General features: G+C 41.4%; 1 protein-coding gene across 1 annotated transcript in view; it reads left to right on the plus strand.

Annotated features, from left to right (window-relative positions):
- Positions 1–654: 654 nt before the first annotated feature.
- The window catches only part of LOC109868709 (potassium/sodium hyperpolarization-activated cyclic nucleotide-gated channel 1-like), a 185,814-nt gene continuing 162,159 nt past the window's right edge, over positions 655–24,309 (plus strand). Inside the window, exon 1 of the mRNA XM_020458430.2 lies at positions 655–1,133. Within this exon, the coding sequence (XP_020314019.2) occupies positions 769–1,133 (365 nt within the window). The 5' untranslated portion in view covers positions 655–768. The remainder of the gene's footprint in view (positions 1,134–24,309) is intronic.

Genomic DNA, 24,309 nt, shown 5'->3' on the forward strand with positions numbered 1-24,309 from the left:
TGAGGCAGTCATTTGAGAAGCCAAGATCTATTGAGTCTGCTGATAAGAAAATGCAAACAGTGGCTACATTGAAGAATATCAAATATAAAATATATTTGTATTTGTTTCACACTTTTTTGGTTACTACATGATTCCATATGTGTTATTACATAGATTTGATGTCTTCTCTATTACTTACTAAAAATAAAGAAAACCCCTTGAATGAGAAGGTGTCCAAACTTTTGACTGGTACTGTATGTGTTCCAGAGTAGAGACCCATGCTAGCAACTGTAATTGAGTACTGGCGGTGTCTGCTGTGGCAGGTGGGAAGGTGCAAGTTAACTGAAAAATATCTAATCTCTCAATGTTCATATCAAAGTGAACCAAATTCTGCTGAAATTCCTTCCGAAGGAAAATGCCCCCAGGACCCCCCTACTGTCTTTGGGTTAAGCCCTGAATGTCTTCTAATCCTAGAAATGCCCATGATCAGTCACGTTATGGAAATGAAGTGGTCAAGCGCCAACAATGTCCCCGTTAAACCGCAATGCTACGCGAGCAAGAGAGAGTTGAACTCTAAATCGGTTCAGTCAGTAGATGGCGGTAATCCAGGAAACCTGATCTGTCAGGTTCAACAGAAGTCTGTCTCAGTTTGCATCATTCCCAAAGGAGGCAGAGGAGCCGAGCAGTTGAATGACATCTAATGAAACACGGGAGTTTACAGCGAGTCCTTTTGAGTTTTGCGCGTAGCTTGTCTTCCGAGCCAGGAGACAGTACGTTTTATTGAAAATCATGGAAGAAAAATCGAATTCGTTTTCCAGCAACAAAGAAGTGGAAAAAGCAGATGGGAATAATATATTTCAGAGGCAAGATTCGATACAGAAGAAGAATATGGGGAGCCAGAACATGAAATCAGGGGACCACCCGAACTCGGTGGGCTTCAAGGGTGACCAGGAGGAAGCCTTGGTCGGGTTCGACGATCTAGACGGGTCCGGGAACCGACACGGCTTTGTGCAGAGGCAATTTGGAGCGATGATGCAGCCTGGCGTCAATAAGTTCTCCCTGCGAATGTTCGGCAGTCAGAAAGCCGTTGAGAAAGAGCAAGAAAGGGTCAAAACTGCGGGATACTGGATCATTCACCCCTATAGCGATTTTAGGTAAGGAGTGGAAAGTCACCTTCTGATCTTTTTTTTTATTACCATGCGATCCATTCATCCACACAGCCGGGTCCACAAGACACCACATCACTGTCATCAGTGCGCGTAGGTTACGCCTCGTCAAATGTGTTGTCTAATCTTGCTTCGTTCTTGAGTCAATTATAGAGGCGTTGATTGTTTTACCTATCAAATTGTGATTGTATTCATATTTTCCATTGCGGCAATTGTCATTATTCTAATATGGAAGACAGAAATACATGAGACTATGATATGTCCTTGGAAAGAGGATGGTGAATGTCACGAGTTGAATACACAAATACGAATTGTATTCCACATAACAGTAGTTTTTATTGCTGCATATGCGGATCTATAATAAGCCATGAAAGTAAGGTGAGAACATCAGTATTGTAAACATAGCCCATCCTGCAATGATGAAACGACGACGAGGATCCTTCGGGATAAGTGAGGATGGCCTCGGGATGGAACATAGACATATGCGGTAAATTCTAGCGAGAAACGACAACAGAGAATAGGGAGAGAGAATAGATAAATAATTAAACATTGGTCGTCCGCATAAAATAAAAAGAGAATACAAGGGAAGGGATGAATTCAAACACCAGGCATTTAAACAGTTAAAGGGATCTCGCCTGCAAAACCGTGAATAATGGACAGATATTTAAAATGCACAAAGCTTTGGCGTGCCATACCCATCCATCAAACGTAAATCCACGTTGAACTGCGCAGAAATAATGCGATGGAATATGTATATTTGTTTTTAGGGATATATTAACCTATTACAACAAGTTCCTCTTATGATACACTTAATTGTTGCTTTGTTTTTTAAAATTCAATTGGATAGAGTTTGAGATAAGTGGTTAATGGGCTTGTGTAGGCATTGCGCAATACATATTTGTATTATTTAAAGTGTCATCCTCACGCCCAGTGTCTCTCTGACATTTCGTTGACTGCATAGAAACGAGCTAATATTGCGCATTGACAGAAATGACAGAATGAGATTATTATTTGGGTGACTGTCAGTCAGTGGAATATTTGTTTGGGAGAATTAAATAATCTTCACATCTCCTGACAAATTAAAATGATACACAGTATTCTCAAACATAATCTCGTCCAATGGACGCATTCACAACCTGCCTCATCTGTTCAGTAACACCCCAGCTTTGTATTGTGTGTTGTATAAACATTGCAGTGGCATGTGAATATGGATGAATCTACACTCTGTCTAGACTACAGCATTTAAAAAATATATATATTTTTTATTTAACCTTTATTTAACCAGGTAGGCCAGTTGAGAACAAGTTCTCATTTACAACTGCGACCTCGCCAAGATAAAGCAAAGCAGTGTGACAAAAACAACAGAGTTACACATATACAAGCGTACAGTCAATAATACAAAATAAAATAAAAATAGAAAAATCTATGTACAGTGTGTGCAAATGTAGAAGAGTAGGGAGGTAGGCAATAAATAGGCCCTAGAGGATAAAAAATAATTACAATTTAGCATTAATACTGGAGTGATAGATGTGCAGATGATGATGCGCAAGTAGAGATACTTGGGTGCAAAAGAGCAAGAGGGTAAGTAGTAATATGGGTATGAGGTAGTTGGGTGTGTTATTTACAGATTGGCTGTGTACAGGTACAGTGATTGGTAAGCTGCTCAGATAGCTGATGCTTAAAGTTAAAGAGGGAGATATAAGACTCAAGCTTCATAGATTTTTGCAGTTTGTTCCAGTCATTGGCAGTAGAGAACTGGAAGGGAAAGCAGCCAAAGGAAGTGTTGGCTTTGGTGATGACCAGTGCATTATACCTGGAGGAGCGCGTGCTACAGGTGGGTGTTGCTATGGTGAGCAGTGAACTTAGATAAGACGGGGCTTTACCTAGCAAAGACTTAGATGACCTGGAGCTAGGGGGGTTGGCGACGAATATGTAGTGAGGGCCAGCCAATGAGAGCATACAGGTCGCAGTGGTAGGTAGTATATGGGGCTTTGGTGATAAAACGGATGGTGCTGAGTAGAGTGTTGGGGCAATTTTGTAAATGACATCGCCAATGTCAAGGATCGGTACGATAGTCAGTTTTACGAGGTTAAGTTTGGCGGCATGACTGAAGGAGGCTTTGTTGTGAATTGGAAAGCCAGTTCTAGATTTAATTTTGGATTGGAGATGCTTAATGTGAGTCTGGAAGGAGAGTTTACAGTCTAACCAGACACCCAGGTATTTGTAGTTATCTGCATATTCTAAGTCAGAACCATCCAGAGTAATGATGCTAGTCGGGTGGGAGGATGAGGGCAGCAATCGGTTGAAGAGCATGCACTTAGTTTTATTAGCATTTAAAAGCATTTGGAGGCCACGGAAGGAGTGTTGTATGGCAAAGCTCGTTTGGAGGTTTGTTAGCACAGTGTCCAAAGAAGGGCCAGATGTATACAGAATGGTGTCGTCTGCATAGAGGTGGATCAGAGAATCACCAACAGCAAGAGCGACATCATTGATATATACAGAGAAAATAGTCTGCCCGAGAATTGAACCCTGTGGCACCACCATAGAGACTGCCAGAGGTCCGGACAACAGGCCCTCAGATTTGACATACTGAACTCAGTCTGAGAAGTAGTTGGTGAATCAGGCGAGGCAGTCATTTGAGAAGCCAAGGCTATTGAGTCTGCCAATAAGAATACGGTGATTGACAGAGTCGATAATTTTAGAAAGAGTGGGTCCAGGTTGTCTAGCCCAGCTGATTTGTAGGGATCCAGATTTTGCAGTTCTTTCAGAACATCAGCTATCTGGATTTGGGTGAAGGAGAAGGTTCTGCAGGAGTTACTGAGATGTTGGCCAGGGTAGGTGTAGCCAGGTGGAAAGCATGGCCAGGCGTAGAAAAATGCTTATTGAAATTATCGTAGATTTATTGGTGGTGACAGTGTTTCCTAGCCTCAGTGCAGTGGGCAGCTGGGAGGAGGTGCTCTTATTCTCCATGGACTTTACAGTGTCCCAAAACGTTTTGGAATTAGTGCTACAGGAAGCAAATTTCTGCTTGAACATTCTAGCCTTAGCTTTCCTAACTGACTGAGTGCATTGGTTCCTGACTTCCCTGAAAAGTTGCATATCACGGGGCCTATTCGATGCTAATGCAGAACATCACAGGATGTTTTTGTGCTGGTCAAGGGCAGTCACGTTTGGGGTTAACCGAGGGCTATATCTGTTCTTAGTTCTACATTTTTGAAATGGGCATGCTTATTTAAGATGGAGTGGAAAGCATTTTTGAAGAGAAACTAGGCATCCTCTACTGACGGGATGAGGTCAATATCCTTCCAGGATACCCGGGCCAGGTCGGTTAGAAAGGCCTGCTCACTGATGCGTTTTAGGGAGCGTTTGACAGTGATGTTGGGTGGTTGTTTGACCGCGGACCCAGTAACAACTCAGGCAATGAGGCAGTGATCACTGAGATCCTGGTTGAAGACAGTAGTGGTGTATTTAGAGGGCAGGTTGGTCAGGATGATATCTAAGAGAGTGCCCATGGTTACGGATTTAGGGTTGTACCTGGTAGGTTCCTTGATGATTTGTGTGAGATTGAGGGCATCTTGCTTAGATTGTAGGATGGCCGGGGTGTTAATCTCAATCTCCTAACCTGCTATGTTATTTGTTCTAACCTGCAGCATAAGGCACTCTAGCCTGCTATGGAAGTCACTTCTTGTCATAGCTGTATCGAAGTGACTTGAGAGTGTTTCACATGTAAATACACCAGTTTGACGTCTGGTCCCCAAAAAAGTGTCCATACCCAATATGCTACGTTTTAGTTCACCGGTGTCCCCCGGTAGAGTTGAATGGATGGTGAGGTGACTTTCCTTCCCTGTTATAATAATCTAAAGTATTGACTTGATTTTAGTTCGTCACTATCCATGGTGCTGAAGTGCTACTCTGCGCTGTGGAGTCTGGAGATAGTCTCTGCTAGCCTACTACTACACACATAATGCAATTATTTATTATTATTATTATTTTTAAACAAACAGTGTCCACTGGTTTAGGATACACTTCACTTCTCGTAGATATTGTATGTATAAAACTTTATGGGATTAGTTTGGGAGATATTTGGCTGATAAACACATTGCCTGCATTGCAAATATGGGAGTGGTGACAGTGCATCTAGAACGTCTGTCTGTCAATAGAACGAAGGTGTGCCAGTATTAGAACTACTACATGAGCTTAATTTAGGCTATAGTAGACCCCAAAACAAAACAAGTATGTGATCAACCTTTCTGTGATAATATACACAAAAGGCATATCTGGACCAATGTGATATGCATGACTGCTTATTAATGACTGTTACATAGATAACTGCCTCATCACTAGGATCATTTTAAATCATTTAAAAGATCCAGTCTGTAAATGTATAATTAAAAAAAAACTGTTAGACCTTGGGGCTTGCAAAGCAATAGTCCCTGCTTTAAAGTGAAACTGACAGTGTTTTAACTACTATGCAGATATGAAACAAACAATAGTCCCTGCTTTAAAGTGAAACTGACAATGTTTTAACTACTATGCAGATATGAAACAAACAATAGTCCCTGCTTTAAAGTGAAACTGACAGTGTTTTAACTACTATGCAGATATGAAACAAAGCAATAGTCCCTGCTTTAAAGTGAAACTGACAGTGTTTTAACTACTATGCAGATATGAAACAAACAATAGTCCCTGCTTTAAAGTGAAACTGACAGTGTTTTAACTACTATGCAGATATGAAACAAAGCAATAGTCCCTGCTTTAAAGTGAAACTGACAGTGTTTTAACTACTATGCAGATATGAAACAAACAATAGTCCCTGCTTTAAAGTGAAACTGACAGTGTTTTAACTACTATGCAGATATGAAACAAACAATAGTCCCTGCTTTAAAGTGAAACTGACAATGTTTTAACTACTATGCAGATATGAAACAAAGCAATAGTCCCTGCTTTAAAGTGAAACTGACAGTGTTTTAACTACTATGCAGATATGAAACAAACAATAGTCCCTGCTTTAAAGTGAAACTGACAATGTTTTAACTACTATGCAGATATGAAACAAAGCAATAGTCCCTGCTTTAAAGTGAAACTGACAGTGTTTTAACTACTATGCAGATATGAAACAAACAGAAAGTCATAATATCAGTCAAACATATCAAATATCCAGTTTATACCTCAAAACCAACTTTATAAGTGCTTTTACAAATAGGTGGTATTTGACTCAACATTCCTTGACGCACACGAAGGAAATGTTGGCAGAGTAGATGGATGCAGTTCAGTGCAGATTAATATAATTCACCAATACATTTCTTGGTAAAAAATATTGCTATTAGGTTGTAAATCACAGCTGTCCTGGTACATTGTTTGCTGCCTCCATTCGGGATGCAATATTTTAACAAAAACTGATGATTGTAACTAAGGCTGGGAATGTCAATACAATCAAACTAACAAGGGCACAAGTCAGTCATCACGTGGCTAATAGGATAGCTTATCTATACTGAACAAAAATAAAAACGCAACATGGAAAGTGTTGGTCCCATGTTTCATGAGCTGAAAGAAAATATCCCAGGAATTTTCCATATGCACAAAAAGCTTATTTCTCTCAAATTTTGTGCACAAATTTGTTGACATCCCGATAGTGAGTATTTCTTGACATGCTGACTGCAGGGATGTCCACCAGAGCTGTTGCCAGATAATTGAATGTCAATTTTTCCACCATAAGCCACCTCCAATGTTGTTTTAGAGAATTTGGCAGTACGTCCAACCGGCCTCACAATCGCAAACCATCTGTAACCACACCAGCTCAGGACCTCCACATCCGGCTTGGACTTACTGCTAAATTCTCTAAAATGACGTTGGAGGTGGCTTTATTTCTGTCTGAAATAAAGCCTTTTTGTGGGGAAAACTCATTCTGATTGGCTGGGCCTGGCTACCCTTTGCCCTCCCAGGCCCACCCATGGCTGTGCCCTTGCCTAGTCATGTGAAATTCATAGATTAGGGCCTAATAAATTGATTTAAAATGACTGATTTCCTTATTTGAACTGTATCTCAGTCCAATTTCAAATATTTGAAATTGTTGCCTGTTGCGTTTCTATTTTTCTTCAGTATATTTATTTTTAGCAAGCTAAAAACACAGATCCTAATGTTTGCTAGCTAGCCAGCTGCTAGGAGGATGTCATGTCATGTCGTTTTTCGGTGGCTATACACAGCTAGAGATGCAGGTGTCATTTATTTAGCTAGGAAAACTTGAACGGCTGTTATCCAGTTAGCATCTCTTGTGTTGGCAAATTCACTCTGGCTATCTACTCCGATTTTACAGCACTCTTGTCTGAGTGTTCCTGAGCATCAAATAACTGATACATTTAAGAACGCGCAACACCGGCTGAATATGACTGGTGTCAGTAAATGTAGGCAAAAAAGTAAGTCACAAACACTTTAGATAACATGTAAACAGTCTAGCTAACCAGCTCTGCTAGGGTAAGTAAAATCGTCTCATTTTTGTCTGGAAGTAGCTAGCTAGTAAGCTAGCTATCTTTAGCCAGTTAGCTTGGTTGCAGGCACGCTGCAGAAGGACGAGTAGGTTACAATACCCCGTCGTATATCAGTGTAATTTTGACGGCCAACTAGGTGTTGGCTTTGGGGATGACCAGTGAGATACATACCTGCTGGAGTTCGTGCTACAGGTGGGTGTTGTTATCGTGACCAGTGAGCTGAGATAAGGCGGAGCTTTACCTAGCATAGACTTATAGATGGCCTGGAGCCAGTGGGTCTGCCGAGGAATATGTAGCGAGGGCCAGCCAACTAGAGCATACCGGTTGCAGTGGTGGGTGGTATAAGGGGCTTTGACAAAACGGATGGCACTGTGATAGACTGCATCCAGTTCTGGGTAGAGTATTGGATGCTATTTTGTAAATTACATCGCCGAAGTCGAGGATCGGTAGGATAGTCAGTTTTACGAGGGTATTTTTGGCGGCGTGAGTGAAGGAGGCTGTTGCGAAATGGGAAGCCGATTCTAGATGTAATTTTGGATTGGAGATGTTTAATATGAGTCTGGAAGGAGAGTTTACAGTCTAGCAAGACACCTAGGTATTTGTAGTTGTCCACATATTCTAAGTCAGAACCGTCCAGAGTAGTGATGCTAGTCGGCTGGGTGGGTGCGGGCAGAGAACTGTTGAAAAGCATGCATTTGGTTTTACTAGCATTTAAGAGCAGTTGGAGGCCACGGAAGGATTGTTTTATGGCATTGAAGCTCATGTAGAGGTTAGTTAACACATTGTCCAAAGGAGGGTCAGATGTATACAGAAAGGGTTCAACCTGGAACCACAAAGTGTTCTTCAAAGGGTTCTCCGATTGGGAAAGCCGAATAACCCTTTTAGGTTGTAGCACCATGGCTGTTACATAATTTTGACATTTCATTGGATGGACTTCCTAATACCACTGTAAATGGGTTTCCATAGGTTTCTATTATTGAAAACTGTATTTGACTGTTGTATTTAGTTAATTTAGAAAGCTTTTGACAAATAGAAAAGACATAAACGAGCACCATGTGCTTAAAACCTGGTTGATGCTATCACCTTTCTGCCATTGAAATACCAAGGAGCAACTATGTGACTATATAACAACAGTCCATCCATGAATGACAGACCTCACCATTCATGGGTGCTTTGTATGGTTTAAAAAGCTTCTGCAACTCAATCTTTGTATGGTTTAAAAAGCTTCTTCAATCTTCTAACATATTCTTAGTACAGAGGCTGCTTAAAGTTTAATGGCTGGTTAGTAATATTCATTATTTATAGATTTCAGAAAGGGTTCGCGCTTGGCCTGGTGTAGCCTAGACATTTCTGCATGGCTTTCTTGTAGTATCAGTTGATATTTATCAAAATATGAGGGACATTGAATGAAATACAATATTACTTTGTAAAAAGTTAAATCATTAACTACATTCCAATATGATGAACACAGCAGAATGTAATCAAACCAAAATGTCTTCAGATTCCAAAAACAACACCAAAACAAACCTCTTTTTAGAGACTTGCAACTATGTTGTGCATTATTGATTTTGAAGTGGTTGTGTCTAGCTTCTTTTTTTCCCTCTTCAGATCAAAGAGGTGTTCTAACAGTCTAACGAAGGACATTGTGAAGAAAAGTGTATTTTTTTTCAAATCTATGGATCCATCAGAAATGGCACCTTTAGCTATTCAATATACAAGATAGTGCACTACTTTTGATCATAGCCCTTATGGGTTCCCTCTTCAAAAGTAGTGCACTGTATAGTAAATAGGGTGCCATTTCAGATCTCACTTTTTACCAAATCCATGAACTCTGGTGCTCCCTAATTAGCAGTGCTGCTCTCTGCTCTGTTTTTATAACTACATTTGCTACAGTACAATACAGAGCAATGTTCTCAATTCCACAGTCGCTGCACAATCATTGGATTCAATGTAGAACAAATACTAGATGTCTTCACCGGTCTAGTTGGACCCGATATACCCGAGATCCCAATCAGGCCCAATCTTGCTGCAGGTCTGAAATTCGAACTTGTCCCTCGGGTCCAGTGTTGTTTGATTGTCAACAACGGTAACTACAGCTGAGTGTATGCGAATGGACCCCACCACGGCTTTGCGTAGTCTACAACAGTGGTTCCCAAACTTTTTATAGTCCTTACCCCTTCAAACATTCAACCACCAGCTCCGTACCCCCTCTAGCACCAGGGTCAGCCCACTCTCAAATGTTGCCATCATTGTAAGCCTGCCACACACACACTTTACGATATATTTATTAAACATAAGAATTAGTGTGAGTTTGTCACAACCCGGCGCGTGGGAAGTGACAAAGAGCTCTTATAGGACCAGAGCCAGGGCACAAATAATAATATAATAATCAATAATTTTGCTCTTTACATAGCCATCTTACACAAAGCCTTATTTGTTCATCAAAAAAAAAATAATAACTCACCACAGGTCAATGAGAAGGGTGTGCTTGAAGGGATGCACATAACTCTGCAATGTTGGGTTGTATTGGAGAGAGTCTCAGTCTTAAATAATTTTCCACACACAGTCTGTGCCTGTATTTAGTTTTCATGCTCGTGAGGGTCTGGAATCCACTCTCACATGGGTACGTGGTTGCAAAGGGCATCAGTGTCTTAACCATGCGATTTGTCAAGACAGAATACTCTGAGCGCAGCGCTATCCAGAAATCTGGCAGTGGCTTCTGATTAAATGACATTTTCACAGAACAGCTTGTTGCAATTTCGATGAGGCTCTCTGGTTCAGATATCGGTAGGTGTACTGGAGGCAGGGCATAAAAGGGATAACGAATCCAGTTGTTTGTGTCGTCCATTTTGGGAAAATACCTGCATAATTGCGCAGCCAGCTCACTCAGGTGCTTCTCTATATCACATTTGACATTGTCCATAAGCTTGAGTTCATTTGCACACAAAAAACATGCAATGATGAAAAGACCTGTGTGTTGTCCTTGTTAATGTAGACAGAGAAGAGCTCCAACTTCATAATCATAGCCTCAATGTTGTCCTGCACATTGAATATAGTTGCGGAGAGTCCCTGTAATCCTAGATTCAGATCATTCAGGTGAGAAAAAACATCACCCAGATAGGCCAGTCATGTGAGAAACTCATCATCATGCAAGTGGTCAGACAAGTGAAAATTATGGTCAGTAAAGAAAACTTTAAGCTCAACTTTAAGCTTGTCCCTCAATTTAAAAAATGGTGTCAATTATTTGCCCCTTGATAACCAGTGCATTTCTTTATGTTGTAAAAGCATTACATGGTCGCTTCCCATATCATTGCATAATGCAGAAAATACACGAGAGTTCAGGGGCCTTGCTTTAACCTCTCTGGGATATTCGGGACGGTAGCGTTCCACCCCGCCAACAGCCAGTGAAAGTGCAGGGTGCCAAATTCAACAACAAAAATCTCATAATTTAAATTCCTCAAGCATACAAGTATTTTACACCATATTAAAGATAACATTCTCATTAATCCAGCCACAGTATCTGATTTCAAAAAGGCTTTACAGCGAAAGCACCACAAACGATTATGTTAGGTCACCATCAAGTCACAGAAAAACACAGCCATTTTTCCAGCCAAAGAGAGGAGTCACAAAAAGCAGAAATATAATAAAATTAATCACTAACCTTTGATGATCTTCATCAGATGACACTCATAGGACTTCATGTTACACAATACATGTATGTTTTGTTCGATAAAGTTCATATTTATATCCGAAAGTCTCATTTTACATTGGCGTGATATGTTCAGTAGTTCCTGTAACGGCTTTCTTCCGTCGAAGGGGGGTCGGACCAAAATGCAGCGTGGTTAGTTCGATACATGTTTAATGAAAACGAATACGAACAATACAAAAAACAACAAACGGAAAATGTGAAAACCTATACAGCCTGTCTGGTGACAACTAACACAGAGACAGGAACAATCACCCACCAAAACACACAGTGAAACCCAGGCTACCTAAATATGGTTCCCAATCAGAGACAATGAGAATCACCTGACTCTGATTGAGAACCGCCTCAGGCAGCCATAGACTATGCTAGACACCCCTACTCAGCCACAATCCCAATACCTACTAAAACCCCAATACCAAAACACAACACAAAATAAACCCATGTCACACCCTGGCCTGACCAAATAAATATATAAACACAAAATACTAAGACCAGGGCGTGACAGTTCCAGTGATTTTGCAGAGAGCCACATCAATTTACAGAAATACTCATTATAAATGTTGATGAAAATACATGTGTTATACATGGAAATATAGATAAACATCTCCTTAAATGCAGCCGCTGTGTCAGATTAAAAAAAAACTTTACGGAAAAAGCATAACCTGAGTACGGCACTCAAAGCCCAAAACAGCCAAAATAAATATCCGCCACGTTGCGCAGTCAAAATTTGTCAGAGGAGCATTATAAATATTCACTTACCTTTGATGATCTTCATCAGAATGCACTCCCAGGAATCCCAGTTCCACAATAAACGTTTGATTTGTTCGATAAAGTTCATAATTTATGTCCAAATAGCTTCTTTTGTTAGGGCGTTTGGTAACAAATCCAAACGCGCGTTCAGGCCCAGCCGAACGTCAGATAAAAAGTTCAAAAAGTTATATTACAGGTCGTAGAAACTTGTCAAACTAAGTATAGAATCAATCTTTAGGATGTTTTTGTCATAAATGTTCAATAATGTTCCAACTGGAGAATTCCAATATCTGTAGAAAAGCAATGGAATGAGAGCTACCTCCCATGTGAATGCGCATGACTGAGATCGAGGCTGCTGCCAGACCTCTGACTCAATCCCCTCTCATTCGGGCCCCCTTCACAGTAGAAGCCTGAAACAACGTTCTAAAGAGGGTTGACATCTAGTGGAAGCCTTAGGAAGTGCAAAATGAGCCATATCCCACGGTGTATTTGATAGGGGCTGAGTTGAAAACCTACAAACCTCAGATTTCTTACTTTTTGTTTGGATTCTTTTTCAGTTTTTTGCCCCTCCATATGGTTTCTGTTATACACACAGACATCATTCAAACCGTTTTAGAAACTTCAGAGTATTTTCTATCCATATCTACTAATAATATGCATATGTTAGCAACTGGGACTGAGTAGGAGGCAGTTTATTCTGGGCATGCTTTTCATCCAAAAGTGAAAATGCTGCCCCCTATCCAAAATAAGTTAGTATATCATTCGGAGAATCATAGATGACTCCGTCTTCACTGACGAGTTTCTGCAAATTATTTTTGTTGGCTGTATTGGATATTCAGGAAGAATTTGTTCATTTGTTTCTCCATATTCCATCCAGTTTGCTTTATTTTTGTAATAGATTACATTAGATCATTCTTGAATAAGTTCAAGTTATTTTAGTTTTTCCTCTAAATTATTTTGTATCTCTGTAGTATCGTTTTTATTGCTATCTACCTGTACTATTAGTCAGAAGCCAGAAGCCAGAAGCAGGAAACGTTGTTTCCAGAGTTCACAATCTCATTTTCAAGTCTTTGTTTAAAAAATTACGATATTTTGGAGATTATTTGTTTTTCAAATAACCGAAAGTGAGTGGTTGTAATCTGAATAAAGTGAAAAAGGCCATTCTTGAACATGGGGTGAGACAATAGGCCCTTTTAATATTTTTTTCTCATATAATTTAAGAAGCAGGTCACTAGGTGTAGGCAAAACCATAAGCAAATAGGTAAACTGATATGACTAAAGTGTTAATCAGGGCAATTCTTCCACAAATAGACAGGTATTTTCATCAAGGACACGTTGTTTGCAGAATCCAGAAACAGGAGGTGGAGTTCCAGAGCTCACAGCTGTGCCTGGGATGGATTGTGACTCCATCTCGTTCCTCACCCTCTTCAACGTGTCATTCACCGCCTGACTCTCCGCCAATGCCGCCTGACTATCTGCCAATGACGTGACTCTACGCCAATAATTACATTTAGAGTATTGGAGGATTCTAAATTAATATCTATGGGGCATGTTTCATTTGTCACGTTCTGACCTTAGTTAATTTGTTATGTCTTTGTTTTAGTATGGTCAGGGAGTGAGTTGGGTGGGTTATCTATGTTTTTTCTATAATTTGGTATTTCTGTGTTCGGCCTAGGTTCTCAATCAGAGGCAGCTGTCAATCGTTGTCCCCGATTGAGAATCATACTTAGGTAGCCAGGTTTCACTTTTGAGTTGTGGGTGTTTGTCTTCCGTGTTAGTGTTTGTTACCACACGGGACTGTTTAGTTTATTCACGTTTATTGTTTTGTTCCAGTGTTCTGTTGTGTTTGATTAAACATTATGGACACTTACCACGTTGCGCATTGGTAATATTTTTCCCTTTTAGAGACTGTAATACATGGCATCCAGGTCAGGGTAACCAATAATATACACAAAGCACTAACACTGACTCCTGTTTTTTAAGTGTTCATAGGTCTAGGTATAAATATTCCTGGCCATGTCACTTGATTACTACTGTGCCTTTTGTATCTACCTTTCCAATTACTTTTAGAGTTCGGGATGATTTACAAATGTACGCTTTTCATGTCATTTTTCGTTAGGGAAAATCTGGTCTGTCAGAATGTGTAAGAGGCTTTTATTTAATTATAATGCAAGGTTAATAATAATAATTATAATCGTTGGATAACAGATCAGCTCTGGGAACTCATTAACAGGTGGCTTCTGTCTTCAATATGCTTTAAATGTTTTATTATCCAAATGTTTAAAGTGTGTGTGGGCGACGGGGGGGAACAAAATGGTGCAGTTTGAGGTCATGAGGCGGACATTAAAAACATTTCTTTATTAAAGACTGTCATAAAAAATGTTGATAGTTTATTTTGATCCAAAGCCATGAATGAGTGAGTCACTCAGCTTTATGTACAGTAGGTGCCAAGGCTATATGACTGTGCCATCAACTTGTTTATTTAGCAGACATTACTTGCTGCTTATATTCAGTCAACACAGTCAACACGTATCTTATCTTATCTTATCGCGGAATATAATTTAACATTTTAACATTTCATTGACATTCAATTTTGAAGTTGTGCATAATGATCAGTTTCTATTTGGTTTATGGCTCCCATTCGTTTACAGCATTCATTCAGTTCGATGCACAGTAGCGCCTTGGGACCCAAAAGCGTAAACAGTGCTCTACCTCCCCCTTGTGGTGGTCTGGAGCTATGAAGCAGTGATGCAGGGTGACCTACTAAACCACAAATTACCTCCGAGTCCCGCAGCATAATCTCAAAACGTTTAATTGAGGAACCAGTTTATAATAGCAATAAGGCACCTCGGGTGTTTGTGATATATGGGCAATATACCACGGCTAAGGGCTGTGTCCTAGCATTCCTTGCCTAAGAACTTAGCCATGGTATATTGGCCATATTCCACACCTCCTCGGGCCGTATTGCTTAATTATACCTACAGTATATCCTGTTTGGTGCAGCAGCAGCACCTGCCTTAATAGGCAGACTGGCTAATGGGAGAAACGAGTTGTCGTATGCAAAATGGCCCCCGTTTGTTTGTTTGTTTATATGACTGAGTTGAGTACACAGACATAACATGATCCTGCCATGATATACAGCATGAGGCCTATCTGTGGAGGGCAGGATGCCTGGTTTCTCTGGAGTTTGTAGACCAGCTAACAGGCCATGTGGTGCAGGTTGATTCCACATGTGAAAATGCAGCACTGGCACCTGCCTTCTGTCATGTAGTATGTTGATAGCTAGGAATAAAATCATCATTTGCTTAGATGATCTGTATACAGTTTTAGCACTTCTGACACAGAAATGTCCATAAAGGTAGTATATTGGGCTTGATACTGACAAGGGTCTTTTCCAGTCATATTTGCCAAGTGATTTGGCCTAATTTACATTTTGAAATGCCCCAGACAGGTTCCAACTGTACGTTAGTGATGTGGTGCTTCAAACAAGCTCAATGTGAGAACATTCCACCCTTACTATGGAATGAGATTAGAGACGCGAGATGACCGTTTAGCTGAAGTGCCCCAGACAGGTTCCTACTGTACGTTAGTGATGTGGTGCTTCAAACAAGCTCAATGTGAGAACATTCCACCCTTACTATGGAATGAGATTAGAGACGTGAGATGACCGTTTAGCTGAAGTGCCCCAGACAGGTTCCTACTGTACGTTAGTGATGTGGTGCTTCAAACAAGCTCAATGTGAGAACATTCCACCCTTACTATGGAATGAGATTAGAGACGCGAGATGACCGTTTAGCTGAAGTGCCCCAGACAGGTTCCTACTGTACATTAGTGATGTGGTGCTTCAAACAAGCTCAATGTGAGAACATTCCACCCTTACTATGGAATGAGATTAGAGACGCGAGATGACCGTTTAGCTGAAGTGCCCCAGACAGGTTCCTACTGTACGTTAGTGATGTGGTGCTTCAAACAAGCTCAATGTGAGAACATTCCACCCTTACTATGGAATGAGATTAGAGACGCGAGATGACCGTTTAGCTGAAGTGCCCCAGACAGGTTCCTACTGTACGTTAGTGATGTGGTGATTCAAACAAGCTCAATGTGAGAACATTCCACCCTTACTATGGAATGAGATTAGAGACGCGAGATGACCGTTTAGCTGAAGTACCCCAGACAGGTTCCTACTGTACGTTAGTGATGTGGTGCTTCAAACAAGCTCAATGTGAGAACATTCCACCCTTACTATGGAATGAGATTAGAGACGCGAGATGACCGTTTAGCTGAAGTGCCCCAGGCAGGTTCCTACTGTACGTTAGTGATGTGGTGCTTCAAACAAGCTCAATGTGAGAACATTCCACCCTTACTATGGAATGAGATTAGAGACGCGAGATGACCGTTTACCTGAAGTGCCCCAGACAGGTTCCTACTGTACGTTAGTGATGTGGTGCTTCAAACAAGCTCAATGTGAGAACATTCCACCCTTACTATGGAATGAGATTAGAGACGCGAGATGACCGTTTAGCTGAAGTGCCCCAGACAGGTTCCAACTGTACGTTAGTGATGTGGTGCTTCAAACAAGCTCAATGTGAGAACATTCCACCCTTACTATGGAATGAGATTAGAGACGCGAGATGACCGTTTAGCTGAAGTGCCCCAGACAGGTTCCTACTGTACGTTAGTGATGTGGTGCTTCAAACAAGCTCAATGTGAGAACATTCCACCCTTACTATGGAATGAGATTAGAGACGCGAGATGACCGTTTAGCTGAAGTGCCCCAGACAGGTTCCTACTGTACGTTAGTGATGTGGTGCTTCAAACAAGCTCAATGTGAGAACATTCCACCCTTACTATGGAATGAGATTAGAGACGCGAGATGACCGTTTAGCTGAAGTGCCCCAGACAGGTTCCTACTGTACGTTAGTGATGTGGTGCTTCAAACAAGCTCAATGTGAGAACATTCCACCCTTACTATGGAATGAGATTAGAGACGCGAGATGACCGTTTAGCTGAAGTGCCCCAGACAGGTTCCTACTGTACGTTAGTGATGTGGTGCTTCAAACAAGCTCAATGTGAGAACATTCCACCCTTACTATGGAATGAGATTAGAGACGCGAGATGACCATTTAGCTGAAGTGCCCCAGACAGGTTCCTACTGTACGTTAGTGATGTGGTGCTTCAAACAAGCTCAATGTGAGAACATTCCACCCTTACTATGGAATGAGATTAGAGACGCGAGATGACCGTTTAGCTGAAGTGCCCCAGACAGGTTCCTACTGTATGTTAGTGATGTGGTGCTTCAAACAAGCTCAATGTGAGAACATTCCACCCTTACTATGGAATGAGATTAGAGACGCGAGATGACCGTTTAGCTGAAGTGCCCCAGACAGGTTCCTACTGTACGTTAGTGATGTGGTGCTTCAAACAAGCTCAATGTGAGAACATTCCACCCTTACTATGGAATGAGATTAGAGACGCGAGATGACCGTTTAGCTGAAGTGCCCCAGACAGGTTCCTACTGTACGTTAGTGATGTGGTGCTTCAAACAAGCTCAATGTGAGAACATTCCACCCTTACTATGGAATGAGATTAGAGACGCGAGATGACCATTTAGCTGAAGTGCCCCAGACAGGTTCCTACTGTACGTTAGTGATGTGGTGCTTCAAACAAGCTCAATGTGAGAACATTCCACCCTTACTATGGAATGAGATTAGAGACGCGAGATGACCATTTAGCTGAAGTGCCCCAGACAGGTTCCTACTGTACGTTAGTGATGTGGTGCTTCAAACAAGCTCAATGTGAGAACATTCCACCCTTACTATGGAATGAGATTAGAGACGCGAGATGACCGTTTAGCTGAAGTGCCCCAGACAGGTTCCTACTGTATGTTAGTGATGTGGTGCTTCAAACAAGCTCAATGTGAGAACATTCCACCCTTACTATGGAATGAGATTAGAGACGCGAGATGACCGTTTAGCTGAAGTGCCCCAGACAGGTTCCTACTGTACGTTAGTGATGTGGTGCTTCAAACAAGCTCAATGTGAGAACATTCCACCCTTACTATGGAATGAGATTAGAGACGCGAGATGACCGTTTAGCTGAAGTGCCCCAGACAGGTTCCTACTGTATGTTAGTGATGTGGTGCTTCAAACAAGCTCAATGTGAGAACATTCCACCCTTACTATGGAATGAGATTAGAGACGCGAGATGACCGTTTAGCTGAAGTGCCCCAGACAGGTTCCTACTGTACGTTAGTGTGGTGCTTCAAACAAGCTCAATGTGAGAACATTCCACCCTTACTATGGAATGAGATTAGAGATGCGAGATGACCGTTTAGCTGAAGTGCAGACACAGATAATTATAAAGGAAGGACCCAACGACTGGCTTCTGCATCATTTATTTAAACAGATCCATTACAGCCTGCAGAGTGCATCTCCAACCAGGATCCCAAATGGCACCCTAACCTATATGGTCCACTAGAGCTGGGACGATAAACTAGAAATGACTGACACCGACATTGCCATCCTCTTGCCGAAGGATTTTGCTTACGTCAGTAATTTTTTGCAATTTTTCTACACAATGTTCTGTTTCACTGTCGGCTGCTGACTCTCACTCCTTCTCTCAAATGTGCACCCGAAGGAGGGAGAGATGCATTCTGAGAAGCACAAGCTTGACAGTTGCTCAAAATGCTATTGCAGGAAAAATACAATTTTCAAAGCAACTACTGTTATTCTAGTTACAGAGAGGAGAGTCAGAGCTTTCTGTGAGTAAATCATGTATTTCTCTCACCTCATAATATTTAGTTCATGGCACCACTTTACAACCGGAGTAGGCTGTAGGCCTAGTTAATATGGTTTTGATACACCCGCAGAGCCGAACGCACCATTTGCAGTGAATAAATCAAGCAGGCCTAGCGCTGGAATGTTTTTGCAGGACATTAGCCTACATTTACTGATAGATGAATCAATTAGCCTACATGGCTATATAGCAACAATATAATATTTAGAGTTAGCGATCTAGATAAGTGTTTTGAGTTCCCACTTCCTCAGGTGGTGGATAGTATAACCTATAGGCCAATGTGCACAAAAATACACTTCATAATCCTGAATCCTATTTTGACAGGTTGCACATCAAAATATCAATCATGCATTTCCTGGATATGTTAGATGAAATAGCTTACTTTTTAATCATAGGCTACCATCTCAGCTGTCTTACTTCAAGACCTCTGCCACTAATGTAAAGTGACTGCCCATTAAAGCTGCAATATGTCACTTTTGGGCATCCCGACCAAATTCACATAGAAATGGGAGATAGATCTGTTATTCTCATTGAAAGAAAGTCTAAGAAGTGGTAGATCTGTTTTAAATGTTCTTAACTTTAGTTTTTGTGTCTTTTACTTCCAGCTTCAAACAGCTGAAAATCACATTGGTTTAGATGGCACAATGATTCTCTAAACCATGCATTGCTTGTTTTGTCACAAACTGAAATTAAGCAAACTATTTGAATTTTCGCAAACAGGAAATGGCGGATTAATTTCTGCATATGGCACCTTTTCGTTACATTTGTTGTTATCTAGCAAAATAATGACATTAATCGAGATAAAACTTTATGTCCATATCGCTCGGCTCTAGCACCTCCCCAAAATGATTGATCGTAATTTATCGCAGTTATCATTATCGCTAACATTTTCTAATTTGATTGTGATATGTATAGGTTGCCATTTGGGACGCAACCCCAGACTAGCCTAGAATCGACATTGACGAGCTTCACCGGACAGTGTCACCGGACAGTTTTTAGCATGACATTCTTGAAAGCATCTATTTTAGTACCATGTAATAGCATTATCAGTAGGCCTACGCCAGCAGAACATTTTGTGCTTGAAGAACAGACTCCCCCCCCAGCCCGGCCGGCTGGGCGCCCATGGATCACTTTTACTTCTCTGACAAGACAGGGGAGAGTCACATTTATACAGACACAACCAGGACCAGGTTTGTGTATAGTAAAAGCCAAAACATTTTAAAACAGAAAATGAAAATGGAGCTTTTCTTATTGGACAAAGTTAGGACAGTACCTTCCATGCATCACTCTGTTTGAAAATGTTTCTCCCCGGACACAACCCAGGGAAGAGTTTCTGCCTCTCAGGACATACCCAGCCTCACAAAGACACAAAACGATGTAGGTGACTAGCTGATTCTGTTGTGCCTATTGTTCCATTTAAGCTTTTTTTCAAGATCTGGGTTGTCTGCCATAACAGATCAAACCGATTTGAAGTGTCAGTAGATAGAGAAATATCGCATAGACCTCTCAGAGAACTCACAAAGACAGCCTGTAATATTAGTAGTGTCAGATTATCCTTAACCCAGCCTCTCAGCCATAGGGTACTGGTCTCCCAGTGGTACTACTAGAATCTAGTCTTCCCCTTCACTGTAAATTACATACAGGGGAATATATAGTCAAGTTTCTTATTAAATCCCCTCTGAAACAATATGAACAGGAAAAAGTGGGGATGGAAGAAAAATAAAATAAAAACAGATTTGTTTGATAGAAGCACTCGTTTAAGCTCCAAATTGATACTGATACCTCATAATCTCCCTTCATATGTTCCTTGACACGTGTGCATTCATTTTGCCTGACAGAATATTGGTAAGGTTTTTGCTGAGTATTGACTTCCATATCCATTCGATTACATTTTAACTCATGCCATAAAGGCTCTGTCTAGGGATGATGTGTGGGTTTATACATACAGGCATATCATATTCACACACCCACGCCTGGGTCCTTTGGTGCAAACTGATGCAATCCTCTTTGTGTAAATAATACAGCCATATTATCCAGGGATTTTTTTGTGTCTCTGTGACTCAGTTGATAAGAGCATTGAACATGGTGCTTGTAATGCCAAGCATTACAAGCACCATGTTGTATTCCTGCTGGGATCATATACAGTATACTAATAATATAGGTATTTACTGCACTGTAAGTCACTTTGGATAGAAGTGTCTGCTAAATGGCATGCATTAAGATGGCACCGAAGAGGATGGCTGACTTTTTACATGCTCCTAACCAGCTGTGCACTTTGGATAGAAGTGTCTGCTAAATGGCATGCATTAAGATGGCACCGAAGAGGATGGCTGACTTTTTACATGCTCCTAACCAGCTGTGCACTTTGGATAGAAGTGTCTGCTAAATGGCATGCATTAAGATGGCACCGAAGAGGATGGCTGACTTTTTACATGCTCCTAACCAGCTGTGCACTTTGGATAGAAGTGTCTGCTAAATGGCATGCATTAAGATGGCACCGAAGAGGATGGCTGACTTTTTACATGCTTCTAACCAGCTGTGCACTTTGGATAGAAGTGTCTGCTAAATGGCATGCATTAAGATGGCACCGAAGAGGATGGCTGACTTTTTACATGCTCCTAACCAGCTGTGCACTTTGGATAGAAGTGTCTGCTAAATGGCATGCATTAAGATGGCACCGAAGAGGATGGCTGACTTTTTACATGCTCCTAACCAGCTGTGCACTTTGGATAGAAGTGTCTGCTAAATGGCATGCATTAAGATGGCACTGAAGAGGATGGCTGACTTTTTACATGCTCCTAACCAGCTGTGCACTTTGGATAGAAGTGTCTGCTAAATGGCATGCATTAAGATGGCACCGAAGAGGATGGCTGACTTTTTACATGCTCCTAACCAGCTGTGCAAATTTTTATGTTTTTATGTTTATGTTTGTAACTTATGTTTTAAGTTATTTTGTACATAATGTTTCTGCTACCGAAAATAACTTCTGGAGATCAGAGCAGCGATTATTCACCACAAACTGGATGCTTTTTCCTTTAACAAGTCCGATGAGAAGGATATACTGCTTTCCCGGAAACAGGCCAAAATCCCCATCATTTGCGTGAAGAAAAGACAGAGGAAGAATCCGTAGGTGAGCGAGTAAACTCCCACTGCCATCCGTTATACTTGCTAACATGCAATCATTGGAATTAAAATTGATGACCTACGATTACGATTATCCTACCAACGGGACATTAAAATCTGTAATATCTTATGTTTCACCGATAATATAGAGCTGGTGGATTTTCCATGCACCTGCAGAACAGAGGAGCTACGTCGGGTAAGACGAGGGGTGGGGGTGTGTCTCTTTTTGTCAATAACAGCTGGTGCGCAATGTCTAATATTAAAGAAGTATCGAGGTATTGCTCGCCTGAAGTAGAGTACCTTATGATAAGCTGTAGACCACACTATCTACCAAGACGGTTCTCATATATATTCTCATATATATTATTTGTAGCATCTATTTACCACCACAGACCGATGGTGGCACTAAGACTGCACTCAACCAACTCTATTAGGTCAAAAGCAAACAAGAGAATTATCATCCAGAAGTGGCACTCCTAGTGGCCAGGGACTTTAACGCAGGCAAACATAAATCAGTTTGACCAACTTTTTACCAGCTTGTCACATGTGCAACCAGAGGAAAAAAATCTCTAGACCACCTTTACTCCACACACAGAGGCGCATACAAAGCTCTCCCCCGCCCTGCATTTTGCAAATCTGACCATAATTCTATCCTCCTGATTCCTCCTTAAAAGCAAAAACTGAAGCAGAATGTAGCAGTGACTCACTCAATACAGAAGTGGTCAGATGACTCGGATGCTACGCTACAAGATTGTTTCACTAGCACAGACTGGAATATGTTCCGGTATTCATCCAATGGCATTGAGGAGTACACCACCTCAGTCATCGGCTTCATCAATAAGTCCATCGACGACGTCGTCTCCACAGTGACCGTACCTACATATCCCAACAAGAAGTAATGGATTACAGGCAACATCCACATCGAGCTGCTGCTTTCAAGAAGCGGGACTCTAATCCGGACGCTTGTAAAAAATCCCGCTATGCCCTCAGACGAACCATCAAACAAGCAAAGCGTTAATACAGGATTAAGATTGGCTCTGATGCTCGTTAAATGGGGCAGGGCTTGAAAACTATTACGGACTACAATGGGATACTCAGATGCGAGCTGCCCAGTGACGCAAGCCTTCCAGACGAGCTAAATGCCTTTTATGCTCGCTTCGAGGCAAGCAACACTGAAGCATGCACGAGAGCACCCAAATTTCTGGATGACTGTGTGATAACGCTCTCGGTAGCCAATGTGAGCAAGACCTTTAAACAGGTAAACATTCACAAAGCCACGGGTCCAGACAGATTACCAGGACGTGTACTCCAAGCATGCACGGACCAACTGGCAAGTGTCTTCACTGACATTTTCAACCTCTACCTGACCGAGTCTGTAATACCTACATGTTTCAAGCAGACCACCGTAGTCCTTGTGCCCAAGGAAGCAAAGGTAACCTGCCTAAACGAGTGCTTTGAAAGGCTGGTCATGGCTCACATCAACAGCATCCTACCGGATACCCTAGACCCACTCCAATTCGCATACCATCCCAACAGACTATGCAAACCATAGTCTGGTGTTTTTTATGGCGGTTTTGTAGCAGTGACTTCTTCCTTGCTGAGCGGCCTTTCAGGTTATGTCGATATAGGACTCGTTTTACTGTGGATATACACTGCTCAAAAAAATAAAGGGAACACTAAAATAACACATCCTAGATCTGAATGAATGAAATATTCTTATTAAATACTTTTTTCTTTACATAGTTGAATGTGCTGACACACAAAAATTATCAATGGAAATCAAATTGATCAACTCATGGAGGTCAGGATTAGAAAGTCACACTCAAAATTAAAGTGGTAAAGCACACTACAGGCTGATCCAACTTTGATGTAATGTCCTTAAAACAAGTCAAAATAAGGCTCAGTAGTGTGTGTGGCCTCCACGTGCCTGTATGACCTCCCTATAATGCCTGGGCATGCTCCTGATGAGGTGGCGGATGGTCTCCTGGGGGATCTCCTCCCAGAGCTGGACTAAAGCATCTACCTGAGCCACTTGTGTGGGTTGTAGACTCCACTCTTTCTCATGCTACCACTAGAGTGAAAGCACCGCCAGCATTCAAAAGTGACCAAAACATCAGCCAGGAAGCATAGGAACTGAGAAGTGGTCTGGTCACCACCTGCAGAACCACTCCTTTATTGGGGGTGTCTTGCTAATTGCCTATAATTTCCACCTGTTGTCTATTCCATTTGCACAACAGCATGTGAAATGTATTGTCAATCAGTGTTGCTTCCTAAGTGGACAGTTTGATTTCACAGAAGTGTGATT

The sequence above is a fragment of the Oncorhynchus kisutch genome, linkage group LG23 (assembly GCF_002021735.2).
Source record: "Oncorhynchus kisutch isolate 150728-3 linkage group LG23, Okis_V2, whole genome shotgun sequence".
In the NCBI taxonomy this organism is placed as follows: domain Eukaryota; kingdom Metazoa; phylum Chordata; class Actinopteri; order Salmoniformes; family Salmonidae; genus Oncorhynchus; species Oncorhynchus kisutch.